The 14,881-nt window shown below is 36.8% G+C and overlaps 2 protein-coding genes across 2 annotated transcripts in view; both read left to right on the top strand.

Annotated features, from left to right (window-relative positions):
• The first annotated feature begins 416 nt into the window (after positions 1-416).
• On the top strand, positions 417-4,758 carry LOC121381498 (tyrosine-protein phosphatase 12-like). The gene is made up of 4 exons (XM_041510819.1): positions 417-515; positions 1,511-1,642; positions 3,353-3,533; positions 4,736-4,758. The coding sequence occupies exons 1-4, from the start codon at positions 453-455 to the stop codon at positions 4,756-4,758; spliced, it is 399 nt and encodes a 132-aa protein (XP_041366753.1). The 5' UTR covers positions 417-452.
• A 2,886-nt stretch (positions 4,759-7,644) lies between these two features.
• The window catches only part of LOC121381346 (calpain-1 catalytic subunit-like), a 33,178-nt gene continuing 25,941 nt past the window's right edge, over positions 7,645-14,881 (top strand). The window contains exons 1-3 of the mRNA XM_041510627.1: positions 7,645-7,862; positions 11,495-11,669; positions 14,311-14,373. Coding sequence (XP_041366561.1) covers positions 7,660-7,862; positions 11,495-11,669; positions 14,311-14,373 — 441 coding nt within the window. The 5' untranslated portion in view covers positions 7,645-7,659. The remainder of the gene's footprint in view (positions 7,863-11,494; positions 11,670-14,310; positions 14,374-14,881) is intronic.

Below are 14,881 nucleotides of genomic sequence, written 5' to 3'. Positions count from 1 at the left end.
TGAGAGAGGAAACCCGCTGTTGCCACTTCATGGGCTACTCTTTTCGATTAGCAGCAAGGGATCTTTTATATACACCATCCCACAGACAGGGTAGTACATACCACGGCCTTTGATATACCAGTCATGGTGCACTGGCTGGAGCGAGAAATGTGTCGTGGATAAGAATGGTAGGTACAGGATTCGTAGCCTTGTACCGGCTCCCACCCAGAGCGAGTTTTAACGACTCAATGGGTAGGTGTAGGACCACTAACCCTCTTCTCTCTCACTGACCACTAACAACTAACCCACTGTCCTGGACAGACAGCCCACATAGCTGAGGTGTGTGCCCAGAACAGTGTGCTTGAACCTTAATTGGATATAGGAACCGAAATAAGTTGAAATGAAAATTAATGAAAATTGTGATTTCTTTGATTGCAGGGCCCAGTAACAGAAGCGTGGCTGCTTTTTGGCACATGGTTTGGCAGGAAGGAGTTCATTGCATTGTCATGGCCACTGGCCTCTTTGAAAATGCTATGGTAAGTTAATTTTACTTTTGTATTATCCACATAGTTCAATATATACAGGGAAATATAACCAGTATGACACATATGTGTCATTATTTTTTGGGTCCTCGATATCTTCCCCCATGTGATCAATTCTAGAACATATCTCATTTTAAAAGAGCTGTGTCTGGGATCTACATTTGTAGTTCAGTCAGTAGAGTGATCTACCTTTGATCAACATCCTATCTCCATATGAGAAAAGAGAACATAGAATTTTAAATGTGCAATAGTTTAATTTGTATTATATTTAGTGAAGTAAATTTGATAAAATCATACATACATACATACATAGTATGGGTCTCCCCTCCCAATCTAAAATTCTGGCTATGCCAGTAATTATATTACAATGTACATCATTTGAAAGAAAAATAAATTATCTTCTTAAAATAGGTGGATTGTGTCTGACAGTATTCATTCATAAAGTATTAAAATGAGCATACTTCAACCAATTAAATAAATTAAGTAGATTTATTTGTAATCCTATTTTGTCTTTTGTATATATAGAAACAATCTTCTTGTCCTTTCAGTCTGATAAATGCAACATTACTAGAGCTATAAACGAGCTTAACCTTTTGTTATTACTGGTACAAAAACTGTAAATTGTTGTAGAGTATTCAGTTGAAATAGGCTTAATTGCATATTAATAATGTGTAATAGATAATCTAAATATGATTATTTTAGCATATAACTTAATTAATTTTGAAATTAGTACAGTCAAACCTTTGTTAAACAGCCACCATGCAAACATGGCATCAAAAGATTGCCTTTTCAAACAGGTGGATGCTTATGGGTCTGGGTCACACTCACACTCACACTCACTCACTCACACAAACACTCACACACACTCAGACACTCACACACACACACACACAGTGTGGTTATTATGGGCCTGAATAGGTTTGTTTTTTTAAGTCAAATTATGATAAACCTTTTCTTTGGGTAATAAGTTTTTTAAACTGTAATTTTAGCAACAGTGTGAAAAGTACTGGGATGATCTCCTAAGTATTACGAAGTATGTCCGTCATGGTGACATCCACATCTGGACGGAGGACAGCATTCTACTGGCACAGCTGAACATCAGGACATTTAGAATTCAAAAGGTACATCATGGTCTTTAATCTGTGATAAGCATTCAATGAAATCGGTCTATATTCGCCATAAGGGGCGGAATGTGGTACAGTGCTCGCTCAATGCACAGTCGGTGTGAGATCGATCCTGTCTATGGGATGGTGCATATAAAAGATCCCTTGCTGCTAATCGAAAAGAGTAGCCCATGAAGTGGCGACAACAGGTTTCCTCCCTCAATATCTGTGTGGTCCTTAACCATATGTCCGACACCAAATAACCGTAAATAAAATGTGTTGAGTGCGTCGTTAAATAAAACATTTCCTTCGTTAATCTGTGATTAGTATTCAGTGAAATCGGTCTATATTGGCCATCCTTCAGATATCAGGCATGTGTGCGGGAATTTTAGCAGCAGGGTCTAGACTGTGGCCAGCAAAGTTAATAGTGAGGTTGAGTCATTCTGAGTCATGCTCCCCAGAAAATATATTTTTAAAACAAAGAAAATTTGCTTGAGCAGGGGGATTTCAACCCTTAAAACCCTCCACTGTATCTACACAATGTGACTTTTGTAAGTCATTAACCTTTATCTAGACCCACCTAAGTACCGAAATTAAGACTCCAACATGCATCAAACTGGTCAATATATTTGAAACAATCTAAAAATAATCTTCTATAAAAGAGATAATATTGCAGTTTTTTATAATATGCATAGATGTAATTAAAGCAAGTGATAGATTTGTGTTTGATCCAAGATTAAAAATAACAGTTGTTTTTCTTTTACTAACATAATGGCTCATGCATGACAGAATCTATGAGTCTTGCATCAAAAACTCATAACCGACTCCCTTTGGGCTTGACTTTTGATGCCACATATCACATAATCTTGCAGTGATTTATATATTTCTTCTTTGCCAATTAAAGTTCTAGTGGATCGGCTAGCAGGAGAATTGGAGTCACGATAACACACAGCATGTTTTCTTTTATATAGAATGATATTTAGTGAAATGATTTATTCACAAATGAAAATCAGTGTCATGATCTCATTAATATGCTACAAAGAAAATGAATGCTTTTTTTCGAATCAATTTTTCGCTGTGTTTAGCAGCCTTGTAATAACACAATGCAGCTGATGCATCATAAACTAAATGAGTTCTGTAATTCTGTTTTCCATTATCACAGTGATTTTAGTATTGAAATAATTCTCATGTATAAAACATAATACATTCATTAGAATCTCTGCCCATTCGTAACGCTGAATAACAGGAATGGTAGTATACCAAACCACCATTTAAATCTTGTTGTAATAATTACCTCAGAAGCAAAATTAACTGCTATTTTAACATTATATACAAAACATAAAACAAATTTAAATCACAATTTAATGTGTTATATTTCATAACTAACAAAGTAACAAAAATGGTAACTGAAAGTATAAATAGTAAAAAAAAAAAAAAAATTAAATCCAGTGTGTAAGTTGTTACAGCAACCAAAGTGATCATTTAGGAATGAATGTCAATTTTGAAAAAAAAGAAGAAAAAAGAAAGAAAACAAATTAGCACCTGTGCAAGCCTTCCATATTTTGATATTTCGACTGTCTCTTGATAAAAATAATATTCACATAATTGATTTCTCTAGTAAAAAGCACTGACCTTTGAAAACGATTAAACATTTAGAGCATGTGTTTTTTTTCTGATGTTGTCTTGTTTAGATTTGATTAAAGCTCAGTAATTTGGTTTGTTCATCAGGAAGGAAGTGCGGAGCAGAGAGTAGTAAAACAGTTTGAGATGATTGGTTTCCATGACAACGAGAGCACGGACACCGGGCTCATTCTGGATGTGCGGAGGCGCATGCATGCATTCACAAAAAGAACAACGGGTCCTGTCCTAGTACACTGCAGGTATATGGCTAAAACTCGACGCGTCTGTAGTATTTTGGGGGATCACAGCAGGGCTTCTAGAATTTTTACAAAATCTACTAGCCATGGGATCAGTGATTTAAACAAAATTACCAGCCACAATTAAACATTCACTAGCCCTACTTTACTTTAAGTTAATACAATTTTTTCTAATAGTAATAGTCAGATCATTATGTCACCTAAAGAAGGATATAGACCTTAAAAACACTAAGGCTTGGGGGTGGGGGCAAAATATTCAAATGTACAAAATAGACTTAAATGCAACATTTGACAACTTTTTTCCACTAGCGGTTGGGCATGGTGATAGGGCATGGTGATAGTCATTGTTTACTACCCCAACATTGAATAACACTAGCCATTGGGTGGGACTATCATAATCTAGAAGCCCTGCACAGATACATAGAGGATATTTCATGTTTTTTGTCAAATATGATTTATATCTCATCTTGTGACGTTTGCAATCATATCTCACGAGTCGCGCTTGATCCCATTCATTCATTTTAATTCACAATATATGATAATAATATATTTTATAAAAATAATTAAATTATGGGTACGGTCCGTAATTCTGAGAAAAATAACGGCTATTTGGAGAGCAGAGGTGTGACGTATTATTTTGAGTCACGTGAGGGGCATTCCCCGAATAACCGCAGTTACTAAGCTCGTGTAACGAGAACGCTTGACCGTCCTCTGCGACGTAGGGTAAATAGAAAAAAAAAAAAAAAAAAAAAAAAAAGTTATTAAAAAATAATAAAAACATGTACTGAATGATAATAAGCTTATACATTAATTTATTTTAGTAACAGAAGCATGTTAAACGTCGACAATCCCGACTAGTCAGGCCTTTGTATCTATAGGTAAATTTATCGTTAGTCGTAGGCGAAAAACTCTAAACATCTGGATCACAAACACTGTCATTTTCCACCTTGTCAAATTCATTATTATACAAAATATGCCATAACAGCTGACTTGGGATAGGAATTGTTACAGTTTTAAAGAATACTCTGAACTAGATGGTGTTTATATACGATGTGACTATACATACGAAGGCCGTGTCTATAGCCTCCACTAACGTGGGCTGGCTATATATCACAGCAAAAATGTATATAGGCGGTAAATAAGTACATGTATTTGATTGATCCATATTACCAAACCATCTGGAACAGGAGGAATACATACTAAGTACTGTACGAACAGTGCATTTTCTGAACAGGGTCGGGGGTGGGGAGTATATGAATTTAGCGGATCCTTTTGTTTACGTTTTCCATAAATATATGAATAGCGTCATATTGTCCCTACAGTACTTACAAAATTTTTATTATATAATAAATAAATAAATAAATAAATAATAATAATAATAATAATAATAATAACAATAATGATGATGATGATGATGATGATGATGATGATGATGATGATGATGATGATGATGAATAAATAAATAAATAAAAATAACAATTACAAATTATCAGCGGCTGAGGTAGATTTACTGAAAGAGAAACTAACTGCGGACAGTACACAAACTAACAACAGGGCTTGAACTTAATATTTTTTTTTACTAATTGCAATTTTGAGGCTGCTTACGTAAATTTTGTAAAAAAGTTAATTTTACCGTAAATAAATATGACTAAAAGGTTATTTTGCTATATTTAGTCACATTTCAAATGCTCAAAATTGCAAGGGGCAATAAAACTCAAAATACATTTTTTTATAGGCTACTAGTAAAGCTGAGACCACTCCCGGGTCCCCCTCTAAATTTATGTAACAACCGCCCCCACCCACCCCACCCCACCGCGACGTGATTTTACCAACATGTAATAATAATAATAATAATAATAATAATCATAATCATAATAACAATAATAATAATAATAATAATAATAATAATAATAACACACAATTATTATTCCTATTACTATTATTACTACTACTATTACTACTACTACTACTACTACTACTACTACTACTACTACTACTACTACTACTACTACTATTATTATTATTATTCTTATTCTTATTATTATTATCCTACTACTACCTTTTTGGGGTGGAAGGGCGGTGTTTTATCTGGAGGAGTTTTGGCTATAAAAATGCAAGATTAACGTGCGTGCACACACGCACAAACGGCAGGCTGATTCTGTCCCTGCACGTAGAACTGGATTCAACTGGGTTAAGTAATAATTAGCCAACCTTTGGACGACAAAACATGCAACAGTAGGCCTACACTGTTTTTTTTTACGCTATACATTAAAACCGAAATACCACTTTGCGAACCAGTCAAAATAATTTATACACGCGCCTAATAATAATAATAATAACAATAATAATAATAATAAATGGTGAGTTCATGTTCCGACTGTTTATTATTTTATTTCAGCGTATTCGCAGTTATTTTCGTAATGAAATAATATATTTTTTACTATTTGCCATGTATATAACCAGCATTCATTTGCCAAGTCTCTATACACGGCGATCGTTTATATAAAATCTAAAAATACATTATACGGTTGTCGTATATATAGCCTCATCACTACGCATCAATCTAATTAAAATTAGCTCCACTATTACATGTGGATCTAACAGCAGCCATTTGGAGCTCATGTCCACCAATCAAAACCTTACTTGCAGAATCATGCCAGTGATTTGAAAATAATTTGAAAACATTCCGAATTATGTTTCATGTGAATTACGAATGCCTTATTTAGACCAGTAGAACTAATTTTAATCAGATTGCTAACAACACTGCGTAGACTCGAATGTCCAGGTAACATTTCGTCTGTAAATAATAATTTAAATATTGACCAATCACTCTTCACCTTTTATAACGTTATTTGGGAGCATACAAATTCAAAAAATATCGGGCAAGTCTATTTTAGTGGCAGCAGTACAGCGAACCATACCAATACATACGGGATGGGTTATCAGTCTTCAGTTTTACATTACAAATTATTTATTTATTTAAAAAACAAAACTAAATCAGTCTTCAGTTTTACATTACAAATTATTTATTTTATAAAATAAAACATGTTTTAAGGCATTCGTAATTCACACGAAACATGTCGTATACCCTCAGGATAATTCGGAATGTTTTCAAATTATTTTTAAATCACTGGCATGATTCTGCAAGTAAGGTTTTGATTGGTGGACATGAGCTCCAACTGGCTGCTGTTAGATCCACATGTAATAGTGGAGCTAATTTTAATTAGATTAACTACGAGTCTGTTTTTCCATATTTTTCATCACAAGAAGAGTTCCAAATTTTAAAAAAGAAGCGTATCATGGAATTCCCTCGATCGTAGTTCAATTAATATATTTTGGATCATACAATAACTAGGTTTGGTATTCCAAATGAATGTAAGTTTCATTTATAATGCATATTTAGAGAAACAAGGCCCACTAAATCCGCGAATGAGCTCCTTTAAAACTACAATCAAATAAATGTATCGAGTGTAGCCAGAAAATTAAGTTTTCTTTGAGGAAAAAAAACTCCAACCCCAAAACAAACAAAAAAAAGAAAAAAAAAAAAGAAGAAAAACCTGGTGCGTGTGCAGGAATTTTGGCGGTTAGACTGTGGCGAGCAAAGTGTATAGTGTTTTGTTTAACGACACCACTAGAGCACATTGATTAAGTAATCATCATCGGCTATTGGATGTCAAACATTTGGCAATTCTGACAAGTAGTCATCAGAGGAAACCCGCTACATTTTTCCGAATGCAACAAGGGATCTTTTATATGCACCATCCCACATATAGGATAGTACATACCACGGCCTTTGATATACCAGTCGTGGCGCAGTGGCTGGAACGAGTAGGGAGATTGGGTTGTCAAGTGCTTCCCCGAAAACTTATATTAGAAGAAAAGATAGAACATTTCCTTGAGCAGCATTTCCTTGAGCAGCGGAAGTTGTTTCCACCCCGATACACCGAATGGGGTGGGTGGTTAGACTATGGCGAGTGACGTTTATGGGGGGGGGGAGAGGGAGGGAGTGTTGTCAAGTCATGGCCCCCGGAAAATACACTGCAAAAAAAGAAAAAAAAGAAAAAAAAAAGGGAGAAAATTTCTTTCAGCATGGAAGGGTGATTCAACACCCATCCTCCCCCTCCGCCCCCTCCACCCTCCAGCATACGAGCGTAAACAATGTTGTCTTTGCAGGTTTTGGATAACGGAAGCTGGAGTTCTGAAAGGGGAATTCTTGAGTGCAATTTTTTCCGACTTGGGAATTGGGATACCGTGTACTGTGATGATTTCCTCCCGGCAGTGAGCACCAGTACGGGTTTTGTTACGGCTATTGGAAAATCACAAGACGTGTGGGTTCCATTGTTGGCAAAATGCTTCGCAAGGTATTATTGAATCTCGGCTGTTATTTAAAATAACAATACTGAACAACAAAAGAAACGCAATCCATGATAATATACCTAGGGATTTTCTGACCTACATGTATCTTAGCCCTACGAAGTCGTAAGTCCATCGTAGGGCACTGGAGTAGCTATGATTTTATAGGGGAGGGGGGAGAGGGCAACCCAGACTATGTATGTATTGATGTTTATTACACACCAATGTAAGATATTACTCATGTCATAGCAATTACTCAATATCTAGCAAGTGTAATTTTGGCACGCGCAAATTGGCGGTATAATTTTTTTATTTAATTTGAATGACGTCACTTTGCATCTCCCTGCAATAAAATAAACTGGGTGCACGACGCGTCCTTTTTTTCCGAACGCCAGAAAACAATGAGTGCAAAATTGCTGTTAAATTTTTTTTGTTGAAAGATTATTAACGTATCTAACCGAGTTTATACAAAATAGTGTAATTTAAAAGTGGACCATTATGAAATATCATGAATTGAAATTGCGATAGGATAGGCCTATCGTGTAGAAAGCCAGAACGATGTCGTCGACCTGCAACTCTTTTTTTTTTATGTCCCAATGTATAAACTGTCAGCGTCACATCTAGTCAATCCCATTCACTCAGCTCAATCTGTGTTGGTCCAATCAACAATTCCTTCATTTGTGAATGTCAAAACCTCGTTAACTAACAATTAATGTAAGCTTCGCGCCAAAATATAAAGTGGACATTGGTGACGTCCCGTTGCTCATCGTGACGTCGTTTAAGTTTACGTGTGACGTAGATCACTTGCTAACCCAATTTGTAGAAAAATAACCTGTAGTAGGGTATCGACATCTGCGTTCTGCGTTGCAGCTTGTTTACAGTTGGTTTATAATAAATAAAATACTAAACTAGCTTGCCTGTTATACCATTTCTATGAAACTCGTGAACTGTGTTGGTATCAGACGAGCGAAAGCGAGTCAGATACCAACACTGTTCACTAGTTTCATAAAAATGGTATGACAGGCAAGCTCGTTGAGTATTCTGTATTTATCACATGGGTTTATGACGTGGATATTATGAGTATATGAGTTATATGATAATAATAGTTATATATTTATTACCCATATGGGCAGAAAGAATTGGGGAAAGAAAAATGATCTTTTCCCTAGGGAAAGAAAAAACCAAACACATTTTTTCCCCTAGATGCGTTTTGACGTCATAATCAGTGCTTCACGACGCACTCAACACATTTTATTTACGGTTATATGGCGTCGGACATATGGTTAAGAACCACACACATGGGCGGATCCAAGGGGGGGGGGGACCAGGGGGACGCGTCCCCCCAAAAAATTGTTCAAGTGCCCTCAAAATGTCCAAGTGCCCTTTTTGTTTGTAGAATTTTTTTTTTTTTAAGTAAACAATAATTATATTGTAGATAAATGAAATCAAGATTTTCGTGTACATGCGCAAGCTTGCAGATATGTGTCTGTGTTATTGAGTCTCAATGGGGCCCCATTGAGGTTCTAACGCGAGTGACGCCAATTTACTTCATTATTGCTAGTATATTATGACGTAGAACTGTAGGAATTCATATTAATTGTAAATATCAAAACTTGTAGTAAGGTGCCCTTTTGACGAGTCAATGTGCCCTTCTTTTTTGGTCCCCCCCCTAAAAATATTTCCTGGATCCGCCCATGACACATATTGAGGGAGAAAACCCGGTTTTGCCACTTCATGGGCTACTCTTTTCGATTAGCAACAAGGGATCTTGTATATGCACCATCCCATAGACAGGATAGCACATACCACGGCCTTCTTTTTATTCTGCTACAGAATCTATAATGAATTGCATTAAAAATGACATTTTGTTATAAATTTAACACCAAAAAGAGAGAGCCGTAAACGCAAACTCTTTAAACTACATGACGTCATTTTGTGTTTGCAAAATCGTGATGACGTCATATTTAGTACCGACAAGGTCATTGGTTTATAAGTGTCAAATTGTCCAATAGTATTGTTCGTTAGACCAATGCAGAATATTTCTCACTGAGAAAATATGGAAAATATTTTCCCTGTTATGAGTGACCGCTGGGGTAATAAATATAGGGAACCAGTTATTTCTTTTATCCTGCAATCCCACAGGAACAGTCAGAAAATCATTATTTAATCCATTTTTTTGTGTACGCAAATCGAGTATCGTCAACCTAGTAAGGTTTTTGCAGTATGGCGTCATACAAGATACATGACGTCGTTCTTTGTAAGACGCTAGCTACATTCGTCACATTAAAAAAGCGTTTCTAAACTCTAATTCATAAATAAATATACAAGTTTTGTATTGTTATCGCAAAACTAAAAGTTATTTTTATTTATTGCACTTGAACAAATGATTTAACAAGTATGTTTATTGAAAATCTACTCTGAAATACTCAAGTCGAGTTGGGCTTATGTCACGTGACCTATATTTTTGGTCAGTGACCAACACTATAGAGATTTATCTAGTCATTATATCTTGCCAATGCATACAGTGATTGCTGGATAAAAACCTTTATTCAAATTATTTCTGTAAGGTTTGATGATCAAAGTTAAAGTTTCCATAAATATATGCGTCATATCGGCCAACTCCCGCTTGGGGGTGGTTTGTGTGGGTGAGAACATTGTCAAAATGAACCCAAAAGCATGCGGTTTGAGGACACATTTTGGAATGTAACACAACATTTAACTACACATATTTAAAATCGGTCCTCTTTAGAATTATGAACGTATTAGTAATTTCCTTGATTGAAACTAAAAATACCTGTATTTTTTTTTTTTTTAAACTATAGGTAGGCATTTAGGATGCCAGGGGCTGGCTAGCCCGAGTACTCTGATTGTAAGAGAGCTAGACGGACATTTGGACATAAATACGCTCTCATTACAGTCAGAGACCAAGCTATGCAATTTTTTGGCAATCGCCGACCACCAAAAAGTAGTCAAAGATTTTCGCTCTAATACCACAACAATCCTATGTTTGACGTCAAATACATTTACATTGACCATTTCCTTGATTAAAAAAAAATCAGATATTAATCACTAATACACACAAAACAGAAAGAAACCCGACAGCACCCACATTCAGCTATGCTTCGGCAAACTCCGGACAGCAGAATTCTATGTTCGCCGACCTATATCGTGACGTTGCGTCACATGATCGCCCACTCAGCCATTCCATCTTCCAGGGGCCGTCTCATACAATAATACGACAAGTGCCCGACAATCACCAAAAAAAGGTTTGTTTTTGTGTAACGACACCACAAGAGCACATTGATTCATTAATCATCGGCTATTGGATGTCAAATATTTGGTAATTTTATCATAGTGTTAGAGAGGAAACCCGCTACATTTTATCATTAGTAGCAAGTGATATTTATAGATGAAATGTCACCTGGGCATGGGAGTCCACGCAATGCTGTTAGATCTACTGGTAGACCCAGTAGAGCTAATTTTAATCAGATTATCGTTATAGGTGGTGTTAAACAACATACACCACGATGCTATAACGAATGGACAGGTTGGTAATATATTCCTTACTATTTCGGGTTGAATGGTTCTTACAATGCAGTAACAAATGGACAGTTTGGTGATATATTCCTTACTATTTCAGGTTGAATGGTTCTTACAATGCAGTAACGAATGGACAGTTTGGTGATATTTACTGCACCTTGACCGGAGGCGTGGCCGAGAGGCTGGACCATGACTCAAGATATAAACCAGAGAGAATATTCCAACGCATCTCCAGTGCCCTAGAGTCTGATGCGTTGATCTTCTGCTTCGTTCCAGTAGGTTATTTTTTGTTTCTCTAACCCGGAACTAAAGGTGACGCCACACGATACGAGTGCCCCGAACGAGCATAGCCACGAGTATAGCCGATTGTGACAAGACAATATTACGATTTCGTCGGTTGCCATGCAATCGGCTATTCTCGTAAGGAGGCACTCGTATCGTGTGTCGCCGCCTTTACAGTAGTCTAATGACGTCATTAGCTTTCCAGGTGTTATTTCCATTTGATCCTGAAAAAAGAATGTAATTAATCAATCACAATACTGAATACACTCGCCACCAGTTTACAATTATAAGTAACAGTTGGGACGTTGCAAGTCAGTATCTCATGTGACCCCCATGAACGTTGTCCACGGACACTCGTGTATCTTCTGAACATAGAATGAATAAGGTGGTTGATAATCATAAAGTCCACTGGAATCTGGGCCCATATCCTGAGTATAACTGTCTCGAAATTTAGGGGAAGCAGGGCCCCTCTCCCCCCCCCCCTAGATCCGCCACTGTAAATGCATAAATGCATTATGCACTTTAAAGGGACAGTCTTGAATTTGCTGCAATTTTTAAGATGTTATCGACTAACAGAGACTTTTTGAACAACTAATTAAATATCAAATATATTGTTTTCTGCATAAAATATTAGTGGCTGTATATTAAACGTTCTAGCATTTGTACTGGGTTAAATTTCATTTTATTTTTTAAAATGTTGGGGTTTTTTGTGGGGGGTTTTGTACGTACGAAATTATTTGAAGACAAAATCCAGTTTGGGCTTCTTACAAATATTAAGACGACCAGAAACACATTGAATATACAGACACTGATATTCTAAACAAGAAAAAAAAAAAATATATATTTAATGCGTATTTTCAGACGTTAAAAGAGTTTATTAGTCGGAAACATCTTACAATGCAGGTACCCTTTGGACAGTCCCTTTATGTGACGTTAGCGTTAAGATTGCTTCGTAAAACGAAGCCCAGGCCCAGTGCTTATAAAACTTTTAGAATTTAGACTCTGTTAGAGTGAGATGCAACGTCATGGCAACGCCATACAGAGTATATGTGTGTGACGTCATTCGTCATTAGAGATTGAGTCTGGACTCTATAAAAGTTTTATAAGCACGGGCCCAAGGCCCATATTTTCGACGCTATCTTGGCGCTAACGAAATCGTAAAATGATCGTAGGTTGTGACGTTACAACAGCGCACGCAAAATGCTCCCGACCCACTTTTTATTTTATTTACACCCCCCCCCCCAAAAAAAAAAAACCCCCACCCCAACCCCACCAACAACAACAAAACAAACAACAACAACAACAAAAAACAAAAACAACCCCAACAGCAAACAAACAAAAACAAAACAAACAAACAAACAACAACAACTTAAAAACGTTTAATATTCTCCCGACAAGCCCAGGCGCGTGCGCAGTGGGGGGGGGGGGGGGGGTTGGGGGTCGAACCCCCCCTCAAGGCGAAAAAAATAAATACATATCCCGATTTTTTTTACATTCCTGTGAAAGCAGCTCGGCTAGCCAGCAGAAAACACCCCAGACCCCCCCCCCCCCCCCAACACGGGCTTCGCGCATGCGGCGCTAGCGGTGTCGGGCTTCGACCCCCCCCCCCCTACAAAATTTCCTGCGCACGCCCCTAAGCCAGACACTAAAATTACCTTTAAAAAATAGCTAGCGCCTGTCAACAAAATTATAACACAGAACTTCAAAGTACAGATGAAGATATTTCTGGAAATGTTTGCATTCAAGCGGGCAAATTGTTCGCCGTGTAGAATTTGCCGTTTGTTAAGGAAAACTATATAAATAGCAAACCGTGAATTATTTTAAATTTTAAACAAAACGCTGGGATTTGAATATAGATTTTCAAACAAATTTAATATATTTTATACTGTTTATTGTAGAAAACAGTCATGATAACTTCATAAACACATAGTTTAAAACCCTATAACTGTACTTATAACCATGGGCGTATGGGGACTCTTTGATTTAGCGGGGCTGGAGGGGTTGATTTGCCCGAAATTTTCCCCCGATAAAAACTGCCCGAATTCCCCACACTGTTTTGCTCACCTGCCCCCCCCCCCCCCCCCCCCCCGGGTCGTATGCCCATGCTTATAACTGTACTTATGCAATGCCATTTGGAAACCAAAATCAATCGAATGGAGCAATATTCTCGTAAATGTTCGGCCGATGACGTCATAATAATAGTAGAGGCAAGGTCACGAATGAGGTCGCCATTACTGTTAGCATGGTTCATTGTCATATTTTGTTAGGACTTAAAAACTTGAGGCGCTGCAGTCATTAAAAACAGTAGCCTTGTGTTTAAACCGACACAAGCATAGCTTGAGAGTACTTGACTTGGTTACCTAATGTTAAAATTATAGATTCATTAACTCCCCCCCAAAAAACCCCCAAAACAACAAAACAACCCCCAACCCCCAACCTCCCCCCCAACTCCCTAACCCGAAAATTATATTAAAAGGACGCTAACCATTTTGTTTTTTTTACCTGGCCTAATAATATATTCCCAGTAAATTACTGTTTTTATTTGGTATACATTTGTTAATGCAGTGTACATTAGTACTTGAAACCAGTATAGGGTGCGATTTTCCATTTAATATGTAAATATTTTTATTGCAGGATAACCGTGAACATAAGGGATTGCAAAACCAACATTCATATAGAGTGACAGGCGCTGGATGTGTAAGTACCACTAATAGGGCGCCTTAACCCATAGTCCGGCAGAGAAATGTGATTTTGTTTCCCCTCGAAAATCGAAGTTGGGGTATTCAGTTTTCTTAATTGTTGATTTTGTTTAAGGACATATCCTAGAACATATTTTCGACAGATGACATTCTGTCACATTTGGACATTTTAAAATATATTGCTTTAAATCACACACGCACGCATACGCACACACCCACCCACCCACCCGTTCTAAAGGACAAATCTGCGATGGCCATATAGTTCAAACACTTGCTTATAAATATTATATTTAAAATAAAAGCAATCTAGCTGAATCATAATAGCTAGCATATATCCAGTTTAATCAAAGTATATGATATTTTTCAGATACAAACTTTCAGAAATTGATAAATTTGGAAATTATATGTACATTAATCAAGGTCACGGCACAACGTTTATTGACATTTAAGCAAACGTACTACGGTGACTCTGCATAACTGATGTATGCATTCATAGTCATCAAACA

This window comes from Gigantopelta aegis, chromosome 9 (genome assembly GCF_016097555.1).
Source record: "Gigantopelta aegis isolate Gae_Host chromosome 9, Gae_host_genome, whole genome shotgun sequence".
Lineage (NCBI taxonomy): Eukaryota > Metazoa > Mollusca > Gastropoda > Neomphalida > Peltospiridae > Gigantopelta > Gigantopelta aegis.
The sequence above is the reverse complement of the archived record's forward strand: the minus strand, read 5'-3'. Positions and strand labels throughout refer to the sequence as shown.

What these genes read in the sequence shown, in the direction of transcription:
- LOC121381498 (XM_041510819.1), top strand. Translation starts at nt 453, where the DNA reads ATGGTTTGGCAGGAAGGAGTTCATTGCATTGTCATGGCCACTGGCCTC. An exon ending in GCCTCTTTGAAAATGCTATG is followed by an intron (nt 516 to 1,510) that starts GTAAGTTAATTT and finishes CTGTAATTTTAG; the next exon opens with CAACAGTGTGAAAAGTACTG. An exon ending in GGACATTTAGAATTCAAAAG is followed by an intron (nt 1,643 to 3,352) that starts GTACATCATGGT and finishes TTTGTTCATCAG; the next exon opens with GAAGGAAGTGCGGAGCAGAG.